Here is a 27,762-nt window from a genome sequence, read left to right as displayed (position 1 = left end):
TGTAATAAATGTCTCTCGCCGGATCACGACGAATCTAAATGCATGGCCTGTGCATGGTTCCGATCCAAGAAGACTCTGCGGAACCGACGGGCAGCGAGGCTCGAGGCGCAGCAAGCAGAGCCCGCACCCACCAATATATTCAGCACAGAGGACGAGGACGCAGAGAGCGTGGAAGAAGTAGTCTCTAGCCCCGCTTCAGAACATGTTTCCCAATCGGACGACGAGGATGAAGTGATCTTTCGACGTGAAGAAACCGTCGACGAGGTAGGAGACTTCGACAAAGCCTACGGGGCCGAAGAAGACAGCTCTCCCGAAGAGCTAAGCCAACCCGTCGAGACGGAGGCCGAAACTGTACGTCGTCATCAGGCTCCGGTCGAGGGATCGCCTTCGGGCCTTACCCAAGATCTAATACATGGTTCCTCGGCCCCACCTTCCGGTCCGGCCTCGAACACTCTGCAAGAGCCACTATTACCGAAGACGACCGGGTTATTAAACCCAAAAACATCCATCGCTCCAGTCCCTTTAAAATCGAAAGTGAAACTGGTGGTGGTCGGATCGAAGGCGTCGACACAATCCACTGCCCCGGCGCTGAAAAGTCGTCGGCTCCGACCGCGTACAAAGAGACTTCGGCGCCGAGCTCACCGCAGCAGATGCGGTCGACACACAGAAGAAGCGAGCGCTCGGGCACCACAAGGCACCGAGACCTTCGGCGCCGACACCGAAGGCCGTAACCTCCGCAGTCAAGATGGCCGCCCCGGCTATGTCTACGCCTAAAGCACCGATGCCGAATAAGTCCTCGACTACGTCGACTGTTGATGCATCCCTTCAGTCCAGTGACCCCCCCTCCGACAAAAAAGTCGGGGCCGGCCTAGACGTCTACTACCAAGGTGCCCACCAAACCACCATCTGAGTTTGCTGTGAATCAGATCTCTGCATCTCTACAACGCATCCGTGACCGGGAAGCCCTCCACTCTATCTCGGGTCCCGACACTACCTCACCCTGTAGAGTGCACTCGGAGCCCACCGACATTACATTTGGGCTGCCACCGACATCGGCACCGAAACTATTTCAAATTCGGACACGTGTCCTCCACACACAGTCCACCACCTCTGGCCTAACAGAACAAGATTCTTCGGGGCTGCAATTTATCGACGCCGACACTGGCAGGTTAATGCTCCACAAGCGCAAAATAACGCCAGTCAGGGAAGAGGTGCCATACAAAATTCCTCTTAAACGCAAGCTGCCGGCGGAGCGGGAACCAGTGCTACAAGAACACTGCCAACCCCTCCACTTAGATCCGCAGTCCTTTTCTCCTACCCCTTCCGAATCGGACGCAATGCAGGAATATGGCGGGGAGGATACCATCTACCCCGGGGACGTAGATCCCGATGAACCACTACAAGACCCTGATCAGGCGTGGGATGACCCCACAGACCAAGGTGTCGCGCCACATACTCAAGATGCGCAACTCTACAACGTAAAAACGTCTCCTACAGAGGACCCGGCCGCATTTAATGCCCTCATCGAACGGGCTGCTGCTCATCATGGGGTGGAGCTACATTGACGCCATTGAGGAAGACTTCCTGCTTGACACTTTCGCTTCTTCAGAAAGGACTGTCAAAACTCTACACATGCTAAAAGGGGTTCTAAAACCTGCCAAAGACATTTTCAAGGACACCACAAGAGCCCGAGTGTTAAACCCCAGGATTGAAAAGAAATATAAGCCTGCACCCGGTGACCCTAAATACATTAGGGGTCAGTTGCCATTAGACTCTATGGTGGCTGCCAACGCTCGCAAAAGAGCCCACTCGCAAACGACTGGTGATGCTCCTCCCCCAGACAAAGAGTCAAAAGTACTTGAAACATCGGGCAAACGCATTGCAGCGCAAGCAGCGAATATCCTGCGCATTGCCAATACACAGGCACTCCTGGCACGTTATGACAGGTCACATTACGACACGCTGGAGTCACTGCTCCAACATCTACCAGAGGAGTATAAAGAGTCAGCGGAACTCCTCATTAGAGAAGGACAACTCCTCACTAATGCATCCATAAAATGCGCCCTAGACGCAGCTGACACAGCGGCCAGGGCAATAAACACAAGTGTCATGCTGCGACGCCATGCCTGGTTACGCATCTCAGGCTTCAAACCCGAGATCCAAAACAATATCCTGAACTTACCAGTTAACACAGAATTCTTTTTTGGCCCAGACGTTGACACTACCCTAGAAAAAATAAAGAAAGACACTGACACTGCGAAATCTATGGGGGCTCTACAAACGCAACAATTTCGTAGTGGCTCCTTTCGTCGCACCGGAAATAGGGGAACGTCAAGGGGTCAGGGGTCACAACAACAGTATACTAAAGGTGGCACACAAAGCACCTATGATAAAAACAACAGGGGTGGATATCGTGGATCCAGCACCAAGGGCAGGGGACGCGGCTATGGCAACACCAGGTCCTCCCCAAAGAACAAACAGTGACGCCCTCTCCTTACCCCCCGACCACATAACACCTGTCGGGGGATGACTCCAGCTGTTCCTGTCCGCGTGGAAGAACATCACCACGGACAGGTGGGTCAGGGACATCATCCAGCACAGGTACTGTCTAGAACTAACTTCCACTCCACCCAACATACCACCAAAGCACCGTCCTATGCCAGCCGAACACTTAGGTTTACTCCAGCAGGAAGTGATCGCTATGCTCGCAAAAGGGGCAATCGAAGTAGTGCCCATCGACCAGCAGGGCGCAGGGGTGTACTCTCTGTACTTCTTAATCCCCAAAAAGGACGGCTCGCTCAGACCTATTCTAGACCTGCGACCCCTAAACCTATATATTCTGTCGGAGCATTTCCATATGCTCACCCTCCAGCAGGTTCTCCCACTCCTCGGTCAGGGAGATTTCCTAGCTACGCTAGACCTAAAGGATGCATACTTCCACATACCCATACACCCATCACACAGGAAATACCTCAGATTCACGATTCAAGGGAATCACTATCAGTTCAAAGTTCTCCCCTTCGGAGTAACAACAGCACCCAGGGTCTTTACCAAGTGCCTGGCAACAGTGGCCGCGCACCTGCGAAGACAAAACATTCACGTCTTCCCTTATCTGGACGACTGGCTAGTTCAGGCCAAGTCAGCACAACAATGCGCCACCCACATGTCCCACACCATTCACCTTCTTCACTATCTGGGATTCTCACTAAATTACCCAAAATCAAGTCTCCAACCTGCGCACGTACAACAGTACTTGGGCGCGACAATCAATACTCGGGCTGCCACAGCTCAGCCAACTTTAGTGAGAATCAACAGCATGCAACTGCTGATCTCAAAATTCAAACCTCAACACTCCCTTCCGGCGCGAGTGTTCATGCAGTTGATAGGCATGATGGCCTCCTGCATTGTCATAGTCCCACACGCGAGACTACATATGCGCCCGCTTCAGGAGTGCTTAGCACGTCAATGGAATCAGGCTCACGGGCAATTAAAAGACCTAGTGTTGGTGAGCGGTCGGGCATACAACTCTCTGCATTGGTGGAATCCACAAAACCTTTGCAAGGGCCGACCATTCCAAGAGCCTGTTCCACAAATCACACTGACAGCGGATGCGTCTCTCCAGGGATGGGGAGCTCATGTACTCAATTACACAGTGCAGGGACTATGGACAACATAACAAAAGAAGATGCACATCAACCTTCTGGAACTGATGGCAATCTTCCTAGCCATGAAGGCATTCAAAGTACACCTGTGCAACAAAGTCGTGTTGATCCGGACGGACAACATGACTGCCATGTACTACATACAGAAGCAGGGAGGAACACACTCTCGACAGTTGTCTCATCTGGCTCAGAGCATGTGGAAGTGGGCCATTCAAAGGAACATATTCCTCATGGCGGAACACCTCCCCGGCAAGGACAACCAGATGGCGGATCTGCTCAGCAGACACAGCCACCAGATGCACGAGTGGGAGCTACACCCATCAGTACTCCAACCGTACTTCCAGCAGTGGGGTCATCCAGAGATAGACCTATTCGCCACAAACGAAAACGCAAAATGCCAAAGCTTTGCCGCCAGGTTCCCACATCCACAGTCGCAGGGCAATGCGATATGGATGAACTGGTCCGGCAGATTTGCGTAAGCTTTTCCCCCAGCGCCATTAATACTGCTGGTGGCACGCAAACTGCGACCGCGCTCACTGACACTCATCCTAGTTGCTCCAACGTGGGCACGTCAGCCATGGTACACCACCTTTCTGGAACTTTCCGTGGTGCCGCATCAAAGGCTGCGGATCAAACCCGCACTTTTGACGCAGAACCATGGCGAAATTCAGCACCCAGATACGCAACAGCTGAACCTGGCAATCTGGCTCCTGAAGTCTTAGAGTTTGGCTACCTAAACCTGCCACCTGACTGTATGGAAATCATTAAGGAAGCCAGGCGACCCACTACCAGAGCTTGCTATGCAGCTAAATGGAAGAGGTTTGTCATTTACTGCAACAACAATCACATTAACCCGCTACACGCATCCATTCAGAACATAATCTGCTATCTCTTACACCTATACAGATGCAATCTGGCATACACCTCAATACGTATCCATTTAACAGCAATAGCAGCCTATCTCCAAAACAGGCAGCACCTCTCTTTATTCAGAGTGCCTGCCATCAAAGCCTTCTTGGAAGGTCTTAAACGAGTAATTCCCCCAAGACACCCACCAGCACCGGTGTGGAACCTCAACTTGGTCCTCACCAGACTGATGGGTCCGCCCTTTGAACCTCTCCATTCATGTGAGATTCAATTCCTCACCTGGAAAGTAGCTTTCCTGGTTGCCATCACTTCCTTAAGGAGAGTTAGTGAACTCCAGGCACTAACCATTCAGGAGCCATTCATTCAGGTCCACGCACACAGGGTTGTCCTACGCACCAACCCCAAGTTCATGCCCAAAGTCATATCACAGTTCCAAATTAATCAAACTATCGAACTGCCCGTTTTCTTCCAAAATCCGCAAAATGTCGCGGAAAGAATGCTCCATACACTAGATGTAAAGCGAGCTCTCATGTACTATATTGACAGGACAAAGAATTTTAGAAAAACTAAACAACTCTTCGTTGCCTTCTCTCCACAACACAAAGGCAACGCAATTTCCAAAGCAGGAATAGCCAGATGGATCATTAAATGCATTCAGATTTGCTATCACAAAGCTAAACGCACATTAACGATTCCCCCACGAGCCCACTCAACAAGAAAGTTAGGGGCATCCATGGCTTTCCTAGGAAACATCCCTTTACACGAAATTTGTAGAGCAGCCACATGGTCCACTATACATACATTTACCAAACACTACTGCGTAGATGTACACTCAAGACAGCAAGCAGCTGTAGGACAGGCTGTTCTCAAAACTCTTTTTCAGACTGCTGCAGCTGGCACGGGTAGCCGCCGCTAATAGGAGGTACTGCTGTGTATTCTATGCACAGATATGAATTCAGCAGCCCAAATGCCTCGAACTGAATATGCTACTTACCAGTATGCATCTGTTCTTGGCATGTAGGGCTGCTGACATTCATATCGCCCACCCTCCTCTCCGGCGCCTGTAGCAGCTGCAGCTCTCAGAATTACTGTATAGCATGGTCCTCACTTACTGGATCTACTCCATCAATGCCACAATGGCGAAAAACAATCTAAGGATGGAGAGGATGCCCATGCGCACTGTAGTCCAGGGGAGGAGCCACCTATCTCGTGATACTTCGAAGACTCTTCCAGGACAACAATGTGCAATCATCCGGACCCAACACTAGGCGGCGATCTATGCACAGATATGAATGTCAGCAGCCCTACATGCCAAGAACAGATGCATACTGGTAAGTAGCATATTCATTTAGGGGCGTTACAGGTAGGTAAAGTGCAGGGACCAATGGGTCCCTGTCCTGGGGTGGGTACACCCCCTATTCTGCCACTCTCCTGTGGGAGGTGGCAGTAGCCTAGTCCTGATTGGGAAGGGCCTCCCATCTTCAAGAAGGGGTGGGGTTGGCAGGCTGGCACATCGCCTGTCCTTATTTGGGGTTTCCGGCCAGTCTTCCCGCCAGAGTGGGGGTTGCAAGTGGCCTGGGGAAGCTCACAGAGGCGACATGCCTTTGAAGCTTCCCCCTGTCCATCCTGGGGGAGGAGACCTAGAACCTCGCCCAGGATGTGCATTGTTGCCGGCCCAGGAGAGCGGGGGCTCTCCTACCCAGGGGTCCAGCAACAGGTCTGCTGTGTGGGAGCCTCTCAGACCAGACGTGGATTGTATTTTAGGTTTCAGGGGGCATCTCTAAGATGCCCTCTGTGGTGCTTGGTACATTAAATCCTACCCTGGCATCAGTGTGGGTTTAATGTGCTGAGAAGTTTGATACCAATCTTCTTCAGTGTTGCCATTATGGTGCTGTGGAGTTCGTGTTTGACGAGCTCTCAGCACCATGTACTCTTAAATGGCAGCACTGCACTTACGGTGCCCAGGAATGGATCTGAGCACCCAGCTAGAGGGGTGGCTGATGTATGGCAGGGCAGTGTAGGTGGTGGGCATGGCACACAGGGATGTTTGCCATGTCGACTTTGTTTTGTCTTGTACCCAGGCACTCAACCTGCAAGGGCAGTGTGTGTGTGTGTGTGTGTGTGAGGGTACAAGGCCTCTAAGGGTGGCACAATGAGTGCTGCAACCCTTAGAGTACCCCTGGTGCTTAGGGCATTGGGTCTAAAGAGGACCCTAAGGGGTGCAGCACAAATGTTGCTACCCTAAGGGACCCCTCACCAAGCCCATTGCAGCCTGCGTGTCTTGGTACAGAGAATAGTGAGGAGTTGACATTGGCAGACATCCCTATATAAAAGTCTTATTTTCCATTTGGGACACAGATTTATTCTTTGAGTGTTATTATTGCATGTAAATACTGCATCTGAATACAACAAATGCTTAGCACTTCCCTCTGAGCTGAACTGCTCGCTGCCACAAAAGAACATTCGTATTAGCTACTTTAGCCTCTGTAAGCCAATTGGGGACCCCCTGGACTCAGTACACAGGGTACTTCTTTTTAGGGCACTAAATCGGGGGTGAATCCTCTGTTATGGTGGAGAAGCGTCGCCCACTGCTGAAATCAGCAGAGGCAAGCATGTAAAAAAGATATTTTGATAATTTGATTTTATTTTTCACCGAGCCTGAGCTGGGCGGGGCCATCCTCCGCTTTGGGGAGGAGTAATGGGCACAAGGATTCCTTGTGGATCATGGGATAACGTTGTTGGCATAGCAAGAGGATGACTTCACAACTGACAAACACTAATACTCAGAGCAAACCAGTAGTAGTAGAAAATACTTAATTCGGTAGCCAAGTACCATCAAAGTATACTTAAGAACAATATAATATATCAAAATACATTTTTATAAAACGTCGCTTAACTCCGTTCATATTAAAAAGAACAAATGCTATTGGAAATCATTCCTGTAGTCGTTACTTACAGAACAACGTGCAATATTCAAATAAGGGCTAGGCGCAAAACAAGTAGTGAGCAGCATAATAACACATAAAATGTATCCTTTCAATCATATAAAATGGGTGTTGATACATTTTGGCAGTAGAAGTGTCCTAGTCACGCTCCGCAATCTGCCACGTTTGTACCAGACTGCCTGTAAAAATGTACTAGTGTCAAACCAGTATAACTATCTCTATCAAATATACCTTATTTTAGACAGTTGTGTAATGAATTCAGTTGACATATGTATAGGAATTAACTTTAATTACTCTCCTATCTACAAGTTCTTGTCTTCTCAGCTGGCATTGTATCCTGTTAACTAGTAATTTTTCAGTTAACCATGGAGATTGTGGCTTTTATTAAGGCTACAAGCCACTTGCATTGTTTTGTGTGTTTGTCTGCAAAGCAAATAATGTTATGGCAAAGCTTCCTTCCCTTTCCCGGAAACATATCTCCAGTCTAAATTTGGCTGAGTCTGCATAAAGCACTACTTAACCACACTGAGAAGGTTTCCTTGAGTTCAGTTAATTGCCTCTGCTGCGGTTTGTAGCACTGTGCATGTGGGTTCTAAACCAAGTTTTCAGCCATATGCTGCTTCATATTTCTCCCCTTCCCCCATGCACAGTGTGTGAGCAAGTGCCATCTTTCTTGCATGGTATGCCCCCACATTTTGCTGAATTGCTGAATGTACTTTGGCTGAGTGTGCCCTGGACTCCTGCCAATCAGGTGCCCAGGGCCTATGTTCCTTCCCTAAAAACCTAAAACCCAAATTGGCAAACCCTTGCCACATGTGAGCCCCTGGTAAATGGTACCCTAGGTCCCAGGGCCTTGTGACCAGGGAAGGCCTCTAAGGGCTGCAGCACTCTTTGTGCCACCCTTAGAGGCCCTGTACCTTAACACACACACACACCCTGCCCTTGCAGGCTGAGTGTCTGGGTACAAGGCAAAACAGTCGACATGGCACACATCCCTGTGTGCCATGCCCACCACCTACACTGCCCTGGCATAATTCAGCCAGTGGTGTGGGCACAGGAGCAGGATCCCTGTGCCCCTACAGTACCCAGGTCCATTCCTGGCCACTGTAAGTGCAGTGCTGCCATTCAAAAGTACATGGTGCTGAGAGTTCGTCAAACACAAGCTCCACAGCACCATAATGGCAACACTGAAGACTGAAGTTTGGTATCAAACTTCTCAGCACATTATACCCGCACTGATGCCAGTGTGGGATTTTAATGTACAATGCACGACAGAGGGCATCTTAGAGATGCCCCCTGAAACCTAACCTACAATCCACGTCTGGTCAGAGTCAAGCAGACCTGTCGCTTGACCCCTGGGTAAGAGAGCCCCTGCTCTCCTGGGCATGCAACAATGCACATCCTGGGCGAGGTGCTAGATCTCCTCCCCCCAGGATGGGCAGGGGGAAGCTTCAAAGGCAGGCCGCCTCTGTGAGCTTCCCCAGGCCACTGCAACCCCCCACTCTGGCAGGAAGCTTGGCCGAAAACCCCAAATAAGGACAGGGGATGTGCCAGCCTTCCAACCCTACCCCTCAGGTGGGGGAGGCGAGGTGAAGCACATCTCCGGGCTCTCGCCATCTTGAAGATGGGAAGCCCTGCCCAATCGGGACTAGGCTACTGCCTCCCTCCCACAGGAGAAAGGCAGGATGGGGGTGTACCCACCCCAGGACAGGGACCCATTGGTCCCTGCCCTTCACCTACCTGTAACGCCCCTAAATCTAGTATTTAGGGGCACCCTGAACCTTCCTTCACCAGATTCTGAAATACAGAGAAAAGCAAGAAGAAAGAAGACCTGACCTGCAGCTGTTAAGAAGAGGAAGACACCAACTGCTTTGGCCCCAGCCCTACCGGCCTGTCGACCCTCGAACCTGCTCCTGCTACAACCCGGCATCTTGTGGCCAGCAACGTCTCAAACCCCGGAGGACCTGGCTACCTTTTGGCTCGAAGCCCCTGGGACTCCCATGAGTAGAGGCTCTACTCAAAATCTGCTTCTAATCCCTGGCATCAGCCCGGAACCGCGAACCCTTCACACTCTGCACCCGCCAAGCCTGGCCTGTGCCGGAGTGAACAAAGACCACGAGGACGACCTCACGGCGACACTGACCCAGAGTCCGGCATCCAAGGACTTTCCTTGACGCTCCTGAAGACGCCTGCAGCCTCAGAACCAGGTGCCTCCCCAACCGCGATCAACAGAGGGTAAGATTTCCCGACACCAAAAGGCACCCCTGCACCCATTCCCCGCGGCGCCCTCTGCCCAACTCCGGGGTACCTACCTATCCTCCAACTACCCAAATTACCTATCGAAATGGTGATGGCACTTTAAGAATCTTCGTCCCGAGCTTGCAGTCTTTGTCTAAACCGGAACTTTCCCATTGAAATCAAATGAGCGCCCGAAGGCTCAAGAGCACCCTACACCCAGCCGCCCGAGTGGCCCTGGCAGTGTAACCTCTACACCACGGGTCCTCATAGTACGGCCCGCGGGCCGTCAGCGGCCCGGCAAGCCTTCCCTGGCGGCCCGCGGACCTTGCACACAGTGCCTGTGCCCTGTGCTTGTCAGCGAACACCGCCGGTTACAGCAGCACGGAGCTGTGAGGCCGGGCGATTCTTTTAAAGGGCATTCACTTGTTAATGAGTCTTTGTTGTATTTCACCTCTTCTTAGCGCCCCTGCATCTCCCCTCTGAATGAGTGGAGATGCAGGGGCGCTAAGAAGAGGTGAAATACAACAAAGTCTCATTAACAAGTGAATGGTCTTTAAAAGACCTGTGAAGTACTTGGGTGAGGCGGCCGTGTGCGTTCCCTGGAAGCAGTCTCAGCACGGGGTGAGGTGACAGGGGACAGCAGGGTGAGGTGATGGAGGGCAGCAGGGAGTGAGAGCAGGGGGTGAGGTGACAGTGGGAGAAAGAGGGAGGGAGAGAGAGGGAGAGGAGGAAGACAGGGAGAGGAGGAAGACAGGGAGAGGAGGAAGACAGGGAGAGGAGGAAGACAGGGAGAGGAGGAAGACAGGGAGAGGAGGAAGACAGGGAGAGGAGGAAGACAGGGAGAGGAGGAAGACAGGGAGAGGAGGAAGACAGGGAGAGGAGGAAGACAGGGAGAGGGGGAAGACAGGGAGAGGGGGAAGACAGGGAGAGGGGGAAGACAGGGAGAGGGGGAAGACAGGGAGAGGGGGAAGACAGGGAGAGGGGGGAAGACAGGGAGAGAGAGAGAGGGAAGACAGGGAGAGAGAGAGGGAAGACAGGGAGAGAGAGAGGGGACAGAGGGAGGGAGGGAGGGAGGGAGAGGGAGGGAGAGGGAGGGAGGGAAGGAGAGGGAGGGAGAGGGAGGGAGACAGAGGGAGAACGGAGACAGAGTGAGGGAGACAGAGGGAAAGAGAGCAATAGAGAGAGGGCGGGAGACAGAGTGAGAGATAGATAGATAGATAGATAGAGAGGGCGGGAGGCAGAGTGAGAGATAGATAGATAGATAGATAGATAGATAGATAGATAGAGAGGGCGGGAGGCAGAGTGAGAGATAGATAGATAGATAGATAGATAGATAGGGCGGGAGACAGAGTGAGAGATAGATAGATAGATAGATAGATAGATAGATAGATAGAGAGGGCGGGAGACAGAGTGAGAGATAGATAGATAGATAGATAGATAGATAGATAGATAGGGCGGGAGACAGAGTGAGATAGATAGATAGATAGGGCGGGAGACAGAGTGAGAGAGATAGATAGATAGATAGATAGGGCGGGAGACAGAGTGAGAGAGATAGATAGATAGATAGATAGATAGATAGATAGATAGATAGATAGATAGATAGATAGAGAGGGCGGGAGACAGTGAGAGATAGATAGATAGAGAGGGCGGGAGACAGAGTGAGAGACAGAGTGAGAGACAGAGTGAGAGACAGAGTGAGAGACAGAGTGAGAGACAGAGTGAGAGACAGAGTGAGAGACAGAGTGAGAGACAGAGTGAGAGACAGAGTGAGAGACAGAGTGAGAGACAGAGTGAGAGACAGAGTGAGAGACAGAGTGAGAGACAGAGTGAGAGACAGAGTGAGAGATAGATAGATAGATAGATAGATAGATAGATAGATAGATAGATAGATAGATAGATAGATAGATAGATAGATAGATAGATAGATAGATAGATAGATAGATAGATAGATAGATAGATAGATAGATAGATAGATAGATAGATAGATAGATAGATAGATAGATAGATAGATAGATAGATATGTGTGCATACCGGGTCTGGTGGCTCAATGGATGAAGGCGTCCGCTGCAGTGGCCTGTGTTCAACCTCATGGTCATAGTTTTTTTTTTTGCTCTAGCCCCGCCCCCTCCCCCACTGGCCCTGCCCCACCGGTGAGGCCCTCAGCCAGAAACCACACTGTAAATTTGGCCCCCGAGAGAAAGTTTGTGAGTACCCATGCTCTACACCTATTTACTTCCCCATTTGCCCTGAGCAAGTGACCAGGAGCCCAGCTCCCACAGCCGCGTGGCCTGCTAGTCAGCAGCCACCAACCAAGGCCCCCCTGCCTCCCATAGGATAACATTGGGCCTAACTCTGTCTGTACCCGGCTGCCCCTGTGTCGCTGAGGGTGTAACAACTGTACCTACCTGACCCTGGGAGACCCCTGAGTCAATGCCCAGAACCTTAACTCTGCCAGTCGAGTACTTACCTTAAAGCCGATAACTCAATTGTCTCCATAGGGTAACATTGACTAGTTTTTCCTGAAATTTCTTCTAAGTGTGGACTTTTCAAAACCCTAAAATATTCACCCAAAATCAGCCGAGTAATGAAAATACTCACCTGCTATTAGGTGAGCTCCCAGTGCTGGATCTTGGTGCCCAGCACTGACTCTGTACTTGCCAGTAACCTAATTTTCTTCCATAGGAAACCATTGACTGTTTTTCTGTGAAATTTCTTCTACGTGTCAATTTCTGCAAACTTATAATATTATTTAAAAATCGTATAAATTGTGAAAACGTAAATACTTACCTGTTTTGGATAAAGGTCCCAGTAGTGAATCTAGGCACCCAGTACTGGATTACAAAAGTAACAAGAACATACTATACCTGCAACTTGAATTTTTGCAGCGTGAATCTTTCTGGATTATCCAGTATTAGGGGTGTCTTTCATAGATTCACATGCCTGAATCATTCCCCGTCGTCGAGACGGGAGCCTCCGGTACATAGAAAAGTAATGTCCTATAGACATACATAGAGAAAAATAGGCCTAAGGGCCTCCCCTTAGTAGCCTATCCTTGTCCTTATGTAAAAAGGACCAAACTCTTAGAGCCAGCCAATCAGCTATCACCTCCCTCTAGAACCTTCCTGACAAGAGCCTCAGTCCCTCATTTTCTACCGCATGTTGTGCTAGGGAGTCTCCAGCCTGAGTTCTCCTCAGGATCTCTTCAAAACCAACTTGTTCACTCTTAAAGTGAGTTCTTTCTTCAAAATCTTGAACAGGATTCCTTCAAGCCACTTATCACTGCAGTAAGTGATTTATTTCTTCAAAATTCTGGCATGTCTGAATCCCAGAAGAAAGCCCTTTTCAGGGCCTGCTCTTCATGTGGGAAGAAAAGGCTACATGTGGATGACAAGCATGACCTCTGCCTATATTGCCTTTATCCTGACCACATACCTAAAGACTAAGATATGTAGGTCTTTCCCTCACAAGACCTTGAGGGACAGAGAGGGTCGCCTGCTCATCTGGCTGGACAGGCTTAAGGAGAGGGATAATGTGGAATCCTCAGAGGGAAGCTTTTCAAGGACCTCTGAAGTCTCCCTGAAGAGGCCAAGAGTGGCGTCCTCTGGCCCCTCAGACACTCCTCCTATGAAGGCACAAAAGAAGTCTTCAGAGGCAAGATCGACAAAATCTTCAGTGTCTGAAAAGGATTCTCAGGCTTTTAAGATGCCTACCCAGTCGTCCAGCAAACTTGTGACATCCTCCTCAGCGCAAAAAAGAGTTGTGGCGCCAGTTTGTCTCCACAGCGACGACGACTGTGTCAACGACGACAGCGTCGTCGGTCTTCTCGTCGACGACGACCACTCCATCGTCGTCAGCTGGTAAACCTATTCCATCTATAATACTGCTGAAGCCGTCGTCGACGTCCAAAAGCTCGTCGACGACTAAGATTGCCCCGTCGACGACGACCTCATCGATGAAGAGCCCCCCGTCGACGGGAGGGTTGGTGACGAAGACGTCGACGACGAAGACGACGACGAGCGCATCGTCGACTAGCGCATCGTCGACGAAGAAAATATCGTTTACGGGGGCACCGTCGACGAAGGTCATGCCGTCGACGAGGGTACAGTCGACGGAGGAATCGTCGTCGACATTGGTCATTACCGAGCCATGGAAGAAATCCAAGCTGATAGAAACGTCGTCTATGACCCTACCACCGTCGACAACACCAATGACGACGGCAGGGGATCCTGCAAAAGGTTCTGTGTCTGGCAAACTGACCAAGAAGCAGATTACACCAGAAACAACGTCTCCAAGTAAGGTGCAAACTCATTTGCCTACGGAGATTCTCCAGAGTGAGGAATCTGAAGAAGAACTCCTGGATCAGGCTACTTCCCCTTCAGACCTTCACGTGAAATGTCAGAGCACGGACGAAGAACAGGAGGAGATGAGCCACCAGGAACACTCTTCCGAGCTCAGGTTCGCACGGAGGTCACCCCGATGGTATGCCTTCCTGTTTCAATTGTAAATGACCTTAAATACCTTATCCAGGACTACAAACAGCGTTTCCCGGAATCACCGGCAAAGGAGACAGGGGGCCCGACGCCTACTACAAATACACCAGCGGCAGCCCCAAAACCGACACGGCCAACTACTTAGGTCCGCCATGAGAAAGTGCCACCTCGAGTGATAGAATCATCAGATGAGGAGGCTGAAGAAATGGAAGAGGGGGAAGTCCAAGAAGACCACACGGATCACGATGAGGAGGAAGAGTATGTGGCATCTTCCCCAGCTTCACCCCAGCCGCGCCAAGCAGATTCACCGCCGGTGGACATTGGCGGTTTCCATAAAATAGTGGAAAGAGCAGCAAAGCGATTTCATATGGTGATGGAATCGACTGAGACAGAGTGCTTCTTACATGACTTAAAGGAGCAAACAAAGAAGACAACGAAGTCGATCCCAATAATAGAATTTCTCTGGGACCAGGGAAAGAAACTGATGCTGACGCCGGCCTCTGTACCTGCGGTTGTTCCACGCCTGGATAAAAAATACAAGGCTCCAACCACAGCGCCAGCTTGCCTTAATGGGCACCCGAAACCGGATTCGGTCGTAACCCAGGCGGCCCAAAAGAATTCTCGCAACCCTTCCTCTCCTCGGTCAGCCCCACCGGACAGGGAAGGCAGGAAGTTGGACACAATCGGTAAAAGGTTTACTACGACATCGGCCATGACCATCAAGGTGGCCAACTCCAAAGCCCTGTTAGGGCGTTATAACCGCCAGCTTTGGGAAGATATAGCCCCATATATAGCGGAACTGCCAGACACCGTTCAGGAGGAGGTCAAGGCACTGCTTACGGAGGGTCAAACCTCGGCAGCTGAGATCATTGATTGTGCCATAGATGTAGCCATGACGGGCTTTCGACAACTAGCTGGGGCAGCCGTCCTGCGCCGTCAGGGATGGCTTAAGGCAACATCATTCAGGCAAGAGGTGCAGACGAAGGTGCTGGACATGCCCTTCGACGGCCAACACCTTTTCGGGGACAAGATTGACGAGGCGCTCCAAGCGATCAAGAAAGACACTGATACTGCTAGAGCACTTGGTACTTTGCAGGCAAGGAATCCGTCCTTTCGAGGCAACAAATCCAGGGGCCAGTCCTCCTACAGGGGATCCTATCAAAATAGGTCCTCTTATTCCTACCAGAATAAATCCCAGTACCAGCAGAAGCAGCAACAAGGTCGTTAGACTTCTTATGGGAGATCAAACTTCAGGGGCAAAAACCAGAAGAGGGGCACTGGCGGACGCCAGTGACCAATTACTCCAGCCAGTCCAGCAACTATATCCCTCATTAAAGATTGGAGGAAAATTGACCCATTTCCTAGAAAATTGGCATCTCATCACCACAGATCGGTGGGTACTCCAATTAATAAGATTCGGCCATTCCCTGGAGTTCACCACCATCCCACCTTCAACCCCTCCCCGCAGGCTTCCGCACAAACCTCTACGACTGCTGCTCCAAGAAATATCTGCGATGTTGAAGAAAGGAGCGATCGAGCGAGTTCCATCGTCTCAAAGAGGGAAAGGATTCTATTCCCGCTTCTTTCTTATACGCAAGAAGGAGAAAAAGTGGAGGCCCATACTAGACCTCAGGGCACTCAACTCTTAACTGAAGAGTCAGTCGTTCAGGATGGTGACGATCCAAGAAATACTAGGCATTCTAGAAAAAGGAGATTTTATGACCTCTTTGGATCTCCAGGATGCCTACTACCACATCCCGATACTCAAGGGGCACAGAAAATTCCTGAGATTCGAGGTGTCCGGACAGCACTACCAATTCAAAGTCCTACCGTTTGGCCTCAAATCCGCACCGCGGATTTTCACCAAGTGCCTTTCACCTGTGGCAGCTTTCCTGCGTCAAATGGGTCACCAAGTCTTCCCCTACCTCGACGACTGGCTGGTAAAGGCACCTTCAGCTGCAGGCGCGACCGAATCCTCCAACGCCTGCACCAATCTTTTTCAACAACTAGGATTGACTCTCAATCACGAGAAATCCTGCATGTCCCCAATAAGAAACATCACCTTCCTCGGGGCGACCTTGAACACGGAATGCGCAAGGGCATTTCCTTCAAAGGAAAGGGAAAACAAAATAATATCTCTGGCCACGGCTGTGGCATCAAAGAAGTCCCTAAGAGTTCGAACCTACAAATCACTCCTAGGAATGATGTCTTCTTGTATACTCCTCATCCCTCACTGCAGACTCAGGATGCGTCCATTGCAAGAAGCCCTCTCGAACCAATGGACACAGAGTACAGGTTCTTTCGAAGACGTTGTGAAGATAACACCGCAAATATCCAAGAGCCTAGAATGGTGGAGAGATCACAAGAATTTGTCTATAGGACTGCCATTCCTACTTCCAGCAGCACCTCTGGTGATCACCACCGATGCATCCCTGGAAGGCTGGGGAGCCGTCCTACAGGACCTCCAAGTAAGCGGCAAATGGACAAATCAGGAGAAGCAACTCCATATCAATCTTCTGGAACTGAGGGCTGTGTATCTGGCGCTACAAGCCTTTTTACCACGCATCCAGAACTCCCAGGTGCTCGTCAGAACGGACAACACCACGACGATGCACTATCTAAACAAACGGGGAGGAACGCATTCGCTCACTCTTATCACGCGAATCGCAAAAGGTCTGGAATTGGCTTGTACTCCATGGGATCACGCTCAGGGTGGACTATGTCCCGGGCAAGGACAAAACCATTGCGGACGCCCTAAGCAGACAGAAATCCCTCTCCCACGAATGGGAGCTCGACAAGAGTACGCTGGATCACATATTCTCAGAATGGGGAGTCCCAGGAATCGACCTGTTTGCCACCAAGGAGAACGCCAAATGCCCAAACTACGCAAGCTGGCGTCACCAACCAAGGTCACTCGGAAATGCTTTTTCCATAGGTTGGTTCAGCGTATTTGCGTACGCTTTCCCACCGTTTCCAATGATTTCCAGGGTTCTCAGGAAGATGAAGGCGGAGCCCTGTACCCTGATCCTAATTGCCCCGTTCTGGCCGAGGCAGCACTGGTTCTCGGATCTTCATCGCCTCTCCATCAGGACACCGATTCGTCTGAAGCAGCACCCGAACCTGCTGACAATGTCCAACGGGCAGGTGCAATACCCGAACCTGCGATTGCTCAGGTTATCGGCCTGGCTCCTGAGCACAGAGTTCTGTCATCTAAACATCCCGCAGGCATTGCAGGGACGTGCTGGCAAAAGCAAGAGCGGACAGTACCAACAAGACGTACTCTCTAAAATGGAAACGATTCTGCACATGGTGTTAAGAGAAAGGCCTGAGAGCACTCCATATCACACCCGAACAGATATTGCCAGATCTACTACTCTTGGCACAGTCAGGATTGGCGCACGCATCCATAAAGGTGCATCTGGCGGCCATTTCACGATTCACCAGGACCTACAAAGGACCGTCTCTCTGGTCCAATAGGCTTATCAAGCAGTTCCTAAAGGGACTATATAGATCCTTCCCAAGACCTAGAGGGGTCCCACCGACATGGCACCTCAATTTAGTCCTTAACCAACTCATGAAGCACCCTTTTGAGCCCATTCATCGAGCATCCATCAAGTACATCTCATGGAAAACGGCTCTGCTGCTCGCTCTAACATCTGCCAGGAGAGTCAGCGAGCTACAGGCTCTATCCATTCAGGAACCCTTCATGCAGTTCAAACAAGACAGGGTGGTGCTGAGGACAAATCCCAAGTTCATACCGAAAGTGCCTTCAGACTTTCACCTTAATGAACCGATGGTTCTACGTTCCTTCTTTGCAAACCCTACCACCGCAGCAGAAAGGACGCTACACTCCTTGGACCTCAAAAGGTGTCTAAAGTTTTACATAGACAAAACAAAGAGCTTCAGGAAGTCATCACAGCTATTTGTGGCCTACAGTAAGCCAAGGATGGGTATGCCTCTAACGAAACAGAGCATCTCAAGGTGGATCTCCTCAGCGATAGCATTCTGCCATGACGGGGCCGGGCGGCCTTTGAGAGCTAAGGTCGAAGCGCATTCCACCAGAGCGATGTCCACATCAGCAGCGCTGTTCGCTGGAGTGCCGATTTTGGACATATGTAGAGCGGTGACGTGGAAGTCACCGCACACCTTCTCCAGACACTACTGCCTGGATGCAGAACTTATGAAGGATGCAGCAGTGGGCCAGGCGGTGCTTCGCCATCTATTCCAGTGAGGTGAGCCTTTCAACATCCAGGCATCCTGGTATGCACATCTCTTGCTGCTATGATATATTGATGTATGCCAATGTTTCAAAGTCGCATTGTATATGTGTATTATCTAAAATGACTATATGGCATGATTACATCGGAAATGTGCATAATGTATTGCTGACTACTCTGATTCAGGCATGTGAATCTATGAAAGACACCCCTAATACTGGATAAGAAACGCGTTACCTGTAACAGCAGTTATCCAGTATTGGTGTCTTTCATAGATTCACATGCAACCCTCCCGCCTCCCCTGGAAGGACTCGCGTCTCTCTCTAACTGTATTACGCCTACCTAGCTTGGTGCGTACGAAAATCTGAGGGACTGAGGCTCCTGTCAGGAAGGTTCTAGAGGGAGGTGATAGCTGATTGGCTGGCTTTAAGAGTTTGGTCCTTTTTACATAAGGACAAGGATAGGCTACTAAGGGGAGGCCCTTAGGCCTATTTTTTCTATGTAGGTCTATAGGACATTACTTTTCTATGTACCGGAGGCTCCCGTCTCGACGACGGGGAATGATTCTGGCATGTGAATCTATGAAAGACACCAATACTGGATAACTGCTGTTACAGGTAAGTAACGCGTTTCTTCACTATGCTGTGCATTATTCCGCGATCTGGTGGTTGGGTCCAGATTCGTAGTCTTTCCTTTGTTTTTTTTTTTTGTTTTTTGTTTTTTTTTTGTTGGCCAGGTGGGCGTCGACGTCCCTCCATTTGGTGCACCTCTCGTGACGTCGTCGTGCTTCCTGCGGAAGTCCCACCTTTGGGGCGCCATCTTCAGAATCTTTTTTCCGCCGTTGGGTCTGGATCGTCATCGAGAAGCTCCAGGATTTCAATCGAAGGAAGGAGAAAATGCGAGTTTCGTCGAGGAAAGAACTACTGATCACACAGAGGAATAACTTGCATCCGGGACGCGATGAAGGAAGAGTTTTCACGAATTTTCTTCGATGCCCTTGGAAAATGCGCACTCGGAGGCTCTGAGTGCAATGGACAAGACACCATTCAAATTCTGCCCTAACTGCCACCACAAGTTCGCGCAGAAGGACCAGCATCCGGTCTGCAACCTTTGCCTACCGTTTGACCACCCGAGCAAGGACTGCAACGCCTGTTCAGCTTTCGCGCCGAAGACGCTCCAGGTGAGAGAACGCCAGAGAAGAGCCAACTTCAGCATGGAAGGCAAGGGTAAGGCCCCGTCGCTTTACGATCTGGGCCTCTCCACCGACGATGAGGACAACATCGTCGAGGGACCTGAAAGCTTCACGGTCGTAGAGACCGACAAGAAAACGCCTGACTAGGTAAGAGAATCGTCGAGTTCAAAACCCCCGAAAGGGCCTCGAAAACCTCAGTCCTTAAAAGGAGCACCGGCGCCGAAATTTTCGACGACCAAGGGTGGATCCATGGACAAAAGGCCGAGCGGATCCTGCGAAAAGGACTCCCTGGTGCTGAAAGACGCCGAAAGGCAGAGTTCATCAAAGATAGCCCACGAAACGGGGCGTTCGACGCAGAAAGACAAGCCAGCGTCGACGCAAGCTCCGTCAAAGACCTGCGGTTGACGTCGAAAGCATCTCCGAGATGGAGAAAAAGAAGAGAAGGCTCGAGGCGGAGATGGAGAGCATCCTTCAGAGGAAGAAGGAGTTCGACGCCAAGATGAAACAATTCAGAATTCCAACGACTCCGTCGACTGACGTTGTAGAGATCGAGGAACAGGACGAATTAGACGCCGAAGGGCTGCCGAGAGATCCTGAGGAGGAGGAAGAAGGCCCCTACTATGAAGGCGAAGACTACCAGCAGTCGTTCTACGGCTCGGCGCCATCAACCACTCACGAGCTGGAATGGCAAGACATAGATGCCGAAAATCCCGAAGAGCCCGTGGACACGTATCCTTCGAGGCCTTCGCCGCCCGACGACATCGGGGTGTACAATATGGTCGTCAGGAGTGCTGCAGCAGCCTTTGGGGAAAAACTGGACGAGGAGAAACCGAAAGCTGATTCCCTTCTCGAGACTCTGCTCCCCATTCAGACGAGGAGCCAGTTCCTTCCCATGCTCCAAAGTATAATGAACCAAGGAAAGGAGGCCTTTAAGGAACCAGCAACATGCCGGTCCATCACGCCCAGGACGGAGAAGTACAAGCACTCCTCCCTGGACCCGCCTTACATCAAGGGAACGGTCACGGCCGACTCCATCAGCGCTTCCACGGCCAGGAAAACGGCCAACGTGCCAGCGACCTCGGGGCCACCCCCGATAAGGAAAGCAGGAGGATGGACCTCACTGGGAGGAAGGTCGAAAGGAACGCCACAATGCACTGGCGCATGGCGAACTCCAATGCGCTTCTCAATCGACACCAGTACCAGCACTGGGACGAGATGGGGCAACTAGTCAAACACCTCCCTGAAGAGTACCGCCAAAGAGCCTCCCACCTTGTGGAAGAAGGTAAAAATATAGCCAACTCATGCATTAAGACTGCATTGGACGGGGCGGAAACTTCAAGCAGGCTGATGGCCATAGGGATCACCGAACGAAGACAGGCCTGGCTGAGAATCTCTGGATTCAAACAGGAGGTGCAGAGCAACATACTAAACACTCCTTTCAACGGGGAAACGCTATTCGGGGCAACAGTGGACGAAAAGCTCACCCAGCTGAAGAAAGAGAACGAGACGGCGAGGTCCATGGGGGCCCTACAGTTCAGGGGGATGAGAAGAGGCACTCCAACTAGGAGACCCTACGGTAGAGGAGGTAACCAGCAGGGAGCGTCGCACCAGACGTTCCAGCAAGGACAGCAGGGTGACAGTCACAGCCAGCAAGGTCAGCAAAAACAAAACTGGCAGTACCAGCCTCGGGGCCAGTCCTTTCGCGGGAGGGGAAACGGACGTGGCCAAAGGAGACGAGGGGGTGACCAACCCTCATCTAAGTGACTCGGCACGCATGGGGACGCTCACCCCCAACATACCCCCAGGGGTGAGGCGCAATGCAAGAACAGGGGGGGGACGAGACCCGATCGCCTACGAGCATCCAACACCGGTAGGCGGAAGACTGGGACTCTACCTACAGGAATGGCAACGTATAACCACAGAAAAGTGGATACTGAACGTCATGCAACATGGTTACTGCGTGGACTTGGAGGAAACGCCTCCAAACAGAAAACCAAAAAAAAGGCAACGCTCAGGTCAAGAGCTTGCTCAACTCAGAGAGGAAACACTGAAGCTGCTCGAAAAGAGAGCCATCGAGCCAGTGCCTTACAAGGAAAGGAACAAAGGGGTCTACTCTAACTACTTCGTGGTACCGAAAGTAGACTGAAATCTCAGACCCATCCTGGACCTGCGATACCTAAACAAATTCATCAGAACAAAGAAGTTCAAAATGACATCACTACAGGAGGTGCTGCCCCAAATAAGGGACGGAGACTTCATGTCCACCGTGGATCTCAAAGATGCCTACCTGCACATCCCAATAAACAGAAGGCACAAAAGTCTAAGATTCAGCATCAATCAGGATCATTACCAATTCACGACCCTGGCCTTCGGCCTGAAATCAGCACCAAGGGTATTCACGAAAGGCCTGTCGGCAGTCGCAGCATACCTACGAAGGAAGGGGATTCATATGTACCCTTACCTAGACGACTGGCTGATCAAAGCAATCACCCACGAGAAGTGCGAGAAACACGCAGCACGGGTGACAAAGACACTGACGAACCTGGGGTTCTCGATACACTGGGGGAAGTCATCAATGAAGCCAGAACAGGTGAAGATTTTCCTGGGAGCAAAGATCAACACCATAAACAGAACGGTCGTGCCCAGTGACAGGAGAGCAGCAGCCCTACTGAAGGAAACGCGCCTCTACCAGAAGGGGCGAGTTCTAACAGTGAGCAAGATCATGGGGATGATGGCGTCATGTATCCACCTGGTCCCAAATGTACGACTTCACATGAGACCATTCCAAGAATGGCTACAACAGCAATGGTCACAAGCGAGCGGAAGTTGGGAAGATCTAGTGGTTGTTACGCACGCAGTGCAGGAAGAGAACTTGGTGGAACAGGGACAACATAACTACAGGAAAAAGCCTGGCACCACCAAACCCAACTGTGACCATCACCACGGACGCATCTCAAGGGGGATGGGGAGCACACATGGACAAACTCAGAGTGAGGGGTCTGTGGGCTCCGGCAGATGCGGTCAGACATATCAATTACCTGGAATTGAAGACTGTCCTACTAGCCCTGAAGGCATTCCAGAAGCACCTGTACAACCAGAGTGTTGATTCAAACGGACAACACCACAACCATGTTTTATATCAACAAACAGGGTGGGACACAGTCGTTCCCCCTTTCCACTCTGGCACAGGAGATTTGGAGATGGGCCATACCTCTCAAGATAGACCTGCTGGCAATCCACCTACGAGGGAAGGACAGAGAGCAAACAACACCAAGGGACGAGGTCGAGGCAGTACCAACACTCAACCTCTCCCGCCACAAAACAGTGACTTTCCTCCACTCACCCAGACTATTTCACTCCAGTCGGGGGAAGACTCAAACAGTTCCTACCTGTCTGGAACTCCATCACAACAGACAGGTGGGTAAGACAAATTATCCATTATGGTTACTGCCTGGAACTCACCACTACCCCCCCACACATTCTACCCAAGCAACGCTATATGTCACCAGACCATCTTACGCTCCTCAAACAAGAGGTGCTCTCATTGCTGCAAAAACACGCAATAGAACCAGTTCCCTTACAACATCCGGGTACAGGAGTATACTCACTGTACTTCCTAATCCCCAAAAAGGACGAGACGCTCAGACCAATACTGGACCTCAGACTCCTAAATCAGTATATAAACTCAGATCATTTCCATATGATCACTCTTCAATAAGTACTCCCACTACTACAGCAAGGCGATTTCCTTGCCACATTAGACCTCAAGGACGCCTATTTTCACATCCCCGTGCATCCTGCTCACAGGAAGTAAGATTTGTGGTGGACGGACTACACTATCCGTTTACAGTCCTTCCATTCGGGGTAACAACTGCGCCCAGAGTATTCACCAAATGCCTAGCAGTAGTAGCAGCGCATCTCAGAAGACGACAAATTCATGTCTTCCCATATCTAGACGATTGGCTCATAAAAGCCAATTAATTCAACAAGTGCATCCTACACACTCACCAAACTATTCAAATCTTACACAACTTGGGATTCACAATAAACTATCCCAAATCTCATCTCCAACCCTCCCACATCCATCAATATCTGGGAGCCACCATAAATACCTCCAAAGCGTCTAGCATGTTAGTGCAATCAGGCTCACGGACAACTAGCAGATCTGGTGTTGGTGGACAGCCGCTCACATCACTCTCTAAAATGGTGGAACACCATAAACCTGTCCAAAGGCCGGCCGTTCTTAGAGCCTCTTCCACAGATAGTGCTGACAACCAACGCATCTCTCACAGGATGGGGAGCCCATCTCCTAACACACACCACTCGGGGCACATGGACCACTCAACAGAAAGGGCTCCATATCAATTACCTGGAGCTACTGGCAGTATTCCTAGCACTAAAATCATTCCAATTACATCTCCAGAACAACGGACAACATGACAGCCGTGTATTACATACAAAAACAAGGAGGCACACATTCTCTCCAGCTGTCCCAGCTCGCACAGAACATTTGGAGATGGGCCATTCCCCAGAACATATACCTGTTAGCAGAACACCTTCCAGGAGTTCACAATCAGATTGCCAACCTGTTGAGTCGACAAACTCAACAGATCCACGAATGGGAACTACACCTACAAGTCCTACTCCCATTCTTCCAAAAATGGGGCCAACCAGACATAGACCTGTTCGCCACACACAAACGCAAAATGCCCAACCTTCGCTGCCAGGTTTCCCCACCCACAGTCGAAGGGCAATGCAATATGGATGAACTGGTCAGGCAGATTTGCGTACGTTTTTCCGCCTCTCCCACTCATTCCATTCGTGGTACGCAAACTCAGGCAACAGTCTCTCAAGCTGATACTAATAGCTCCCACATGGGCGCGTCAACCCTGGTTCACAACACTGCTGGAACTCTCTCTAGTTCCACACCAAAAACTGCGCATCTCCCCGTCCTTATTAACCCAGAACCATGGAGAAATCAGACACCCAGATCCACATCAACTGAACCTAGCGATCTGGCTCCTGAAGTCCTAGAGTTAGGTTACCTCAACCTACCACCAGACTGCATGAATATTATAAAAGAGGCCAGACGACCTACTACTAGAGCCTGCTACGCTGCAAAATGGAAAAGATTTGCCATTTACTGCACTAACCATGATATACGTCCACTGGATGCATCCATCCAGAACATCATTTGCTACTTACTACACTTGCAAAGATGTAATTTAGCGTACTCATCCATACGTCTTCACCTAGCAGAATTAGCAGCCTACTTACAAAATCGACAACACTTGTCATTATTTAAAGTACCAGCGATCAAAGCCTTCATGGAAGGTCTTAAAAGGATTATTCCTCCCAGATTACCACCCTCTCCAGTGTGGAACCTAAATATTGTTCTCACAAGGCTCATGGGTCCCCCATTTGATTCTCTGCATAAATGCGAACTACAGTTCCTTACATGGACGTAGCGTTCCTTATTGCTATCCCATCCCTTAGAAGGGTAAGTGAGATCCAGGCTTTAACCATAAAAGAACCATTCCTACAGCTACACCGTAACAAAGTGGTTCTTAGAACAAATCCTAAGTTCCTACCCAAAGTCATTTCTCCGTTCCATCTTAACCAATCCGTCGAGCTACCAGTGTTCTTCCCAAATCCAGACTCTGTAGCTGAAAGAGCTCTTCATACCTTAGACATTAAAAGAACCCTACTTTACTACATTGACAGAACCAAACCATTCCGCAAAACCATACAATTGTTTGTTGCTTTCTCTCCACCACATAAAGGCAACCCCATTTCCAAATCCGGAATAGCCAGGTGGATAGTTAAATGTATCCAAATATGCTGCCACAAGGCTAAACGCACTCGAACAGTTCCCCCTAGAGCACATTCCACACGCAAAATAGGGGCTTCCATGGCATTCCTAGGAAATATTCCCTTAGATATTTGTAAGGCAGCCACATGGTCTACAACACACACCTTCACTAAACACTACTGTGTTGACGTGCAAGCCAAACAAGCGTCTGTGGGTCAGGCTGTCCTTAAAACTTTATTCCAAACTGCTGCAACTGATACAGGTGACCACCGCTAGGGGAGCCACTGCTATATAGTCTATCCTAAGTGTGTGATCTGCAGCTCATATGCCTCGAACGGAATATGCTACTTACCAGTATGCATCTGTTCTTGGCATGTAGAGCTGCAGAGCCACACATGCCCACCCACCTCCCCGGGACCTCTATCTGTTCCAGCATAGTCTTACTTCGACATTACACATGGACATCCTTTCTTTATTTTTACAAACTCCATCATTTCCCATCATGGCGAAAAACAATCTGAGGATGGAGTGGATGCCCATGCGCACTGTAGTCCAAGGGAGGAGTCGCCTATCTCGTGACCAAAGACTTCTTCCGAAGACAACAACCAGCATCCGAGCCCAACACCAGATGGCGATCTGCTATCCTAAGTGTGTGTTCTTGGCATTTAGAGATGCAGAGCCAGATGCATACTGGTAAGTAGCATATTCCATATAAAGCATCTCATTCTGAGAAAGTATATTTTAATTCCAATTGTTGGTTCTAAAATAAAACAAGCATATATTTTTTATATATAAACCATTGGCCTAGAGTTCAGTTATTGAGTGTGTGAGACCATTTGCTGACTGAGTGTGTACAACAAATGCTTTACACTGTCCTCTTTTACTGCTCGATCAAGCTACCTCTTTAGAGAGTAAGGTTATATCTAACTTTAGCCTCTGCCAAACCTCTGGGGACTGTGGACTCTGTACACCCTGTACCTATTTGGGAACAGTATATACAGAGCCACTTTCTCACACAGTGGTCTAGAGTTAATGTAGACATCTAAGCAATTATCATTGAGAAATACTTGAATTGTATTTATTCATGAGATGTGAATTACTGATTTGTGGACATTCCCTGTTATGCTTATAAAGGGACTGAATGTTTTCTGATTAGGCTAGATCTAACAATATCCTTGTCTTGTGCTCAACGTTATTGTGGGTTCTTGATGCACATAAGGTTAATTTGAAGTTTTGCGATAAATGAATCCTATCCTATTGATCATTTGGAATTGTTAAATTGTTCACTCTTGCTCATCATAGTTAAGATCATTAAAAATAAATGCAGAACATTAAGTAACTTTTGCTTTTGTATTTGTGCAGGGAGAAAAGCAGAGACCGAGAGCGTGAACGCATCTTAGAACGTGAACGAGAGCGTGAACGAGAAAGGGAGAGAGAACGGGAGAGGGAGAGGGAGAGAGAAAGAGAACGGGAACGTGAAAGAGAACGTGAACGTGACCGCGATAGGGACAGGGATAGGGAGAAAGAAAAGAAAAGGGACCGAGAGGAAGATGAAGAAGATGCATATGAACGTAGAAAGTTGGAGCGAAAACTCCGCGAGAAGGAAGCTGCTTATCAGGAGGTAGGTGTGACTTTTGTGTACACTTGTTTGCAACAAAATTTTCACTGCAGAGCTTAAACTGTTACCGAAAATGGGCAGCTAGTTAAATGAGGGTGTCCGTGTTAAAGCAACAATGCATACATTTAATTGATTCATACAGACTCATTGCGACATCTGTATCCAGATTCTAGCTCCTAACAGAGCATTTTAAATTTTATTTTCCCTGTGGCCTCGTGATCATGATGCAGTAGTGAGTTCCTCCACCGATTGCTTGATTGGTAATGTGTGTTCGAGGCATAGGAGCTGCAGATTACACACTTTTGCATAGATCGCCATCTGGTGTTCGGCCCGGATGTTTGCAGTTTGTTTTTCCTCTTGGAAAGTCTTTGGAAGTCACGAGGTCGGTGACTCCTCCTTTGGATCGTATTGCGCATGGGCTTCGGCTCCATTCTCAGATTGTTTTTTTCCGCCATCGGGCTCGGATGTGATCTTCGCGCTCTGGTTCCTAACCGCTTCCAGTGAGACGGTTGACGCGCAATCCTCACCCCAATCGCTGTATTGTTTCGATCACTATCTCTTCAATCAACACGCCTTCTCATCGACACAAACCTTCGGTTCCAGTCGTCGACTGCAGCCTTCGGGCCTACCCAGGCTCCGGTCCCGGCTCATGGAAAGAACTCCATTTAAAAAGTGCCCTCAATGTGGGTCCAAATTTGCCCACACCGATCTTCATGAGGTA

The 27,762-nt window shown here is 49.9% G+C and overlaps 2 protein-coding genes across 17 annotated transcripts in view; both read left to right on the top strand.

Moving 5' to 3' along the window:
- LOC146799649 (uncharacterized) overlaps positions 1-15,661 on the top strand; it is a 175,574-nt gene extending 159,913 nt beyond the window's left edge. Inside the window, exon 2 of the mRNA XM_085627271.1 lies at positions 13,730-15,661. Coding sequence (XP_085483397.1) covers positions 14,408-15,430 — 1,023 coding nt within the window. The 5' untranslated portion in view covers positions 13,730-14,407 and the 3' untranslated portion in view covers positions 15,431-15,661. The remainder of the gene's footprint in view (positions 1-13,729) is intronic.
- The window catches only part of RBM25 (RNA binding motif protein 25), a 341,694-nt gene that overhangs the window by 215,772 nt on the left and 98,160 nt on the right, over positions 1-27,762 (top strand). For all 16 annotated transcript variants that reach the window (XM_085627262.1, XM_085627263.1, XM_085627259.1 and 13 more), the window contains one exon: positions 26,786-27,044. In XM_085627262.1, the coding sequence (XP_085483388.1) occupies positions 26,786-27,044 (259 nt within the window). The remainder of the gene's footprint in view (positions 1-26,785; positions 27,045-27,762) is intronic.

This window comes from Triturus cristatus, chromosome 9, assembly GCF_964204655.1.
Source record: "Triturus cristatus chromosome 9, aTriCri1.1, whole genome shotgun sequence".
Lineage (NCBI taxonomy): Eukaryota > Metazoa > Chordata > Amphibia > Caudata > Salamandridae > Triturus > Triturus cristatus.
The sequence above is the reverse complement of the archived record's forward strand: the minus strand, read 5'-3'. Positions and strand labels throughout refer to the sequence as shown.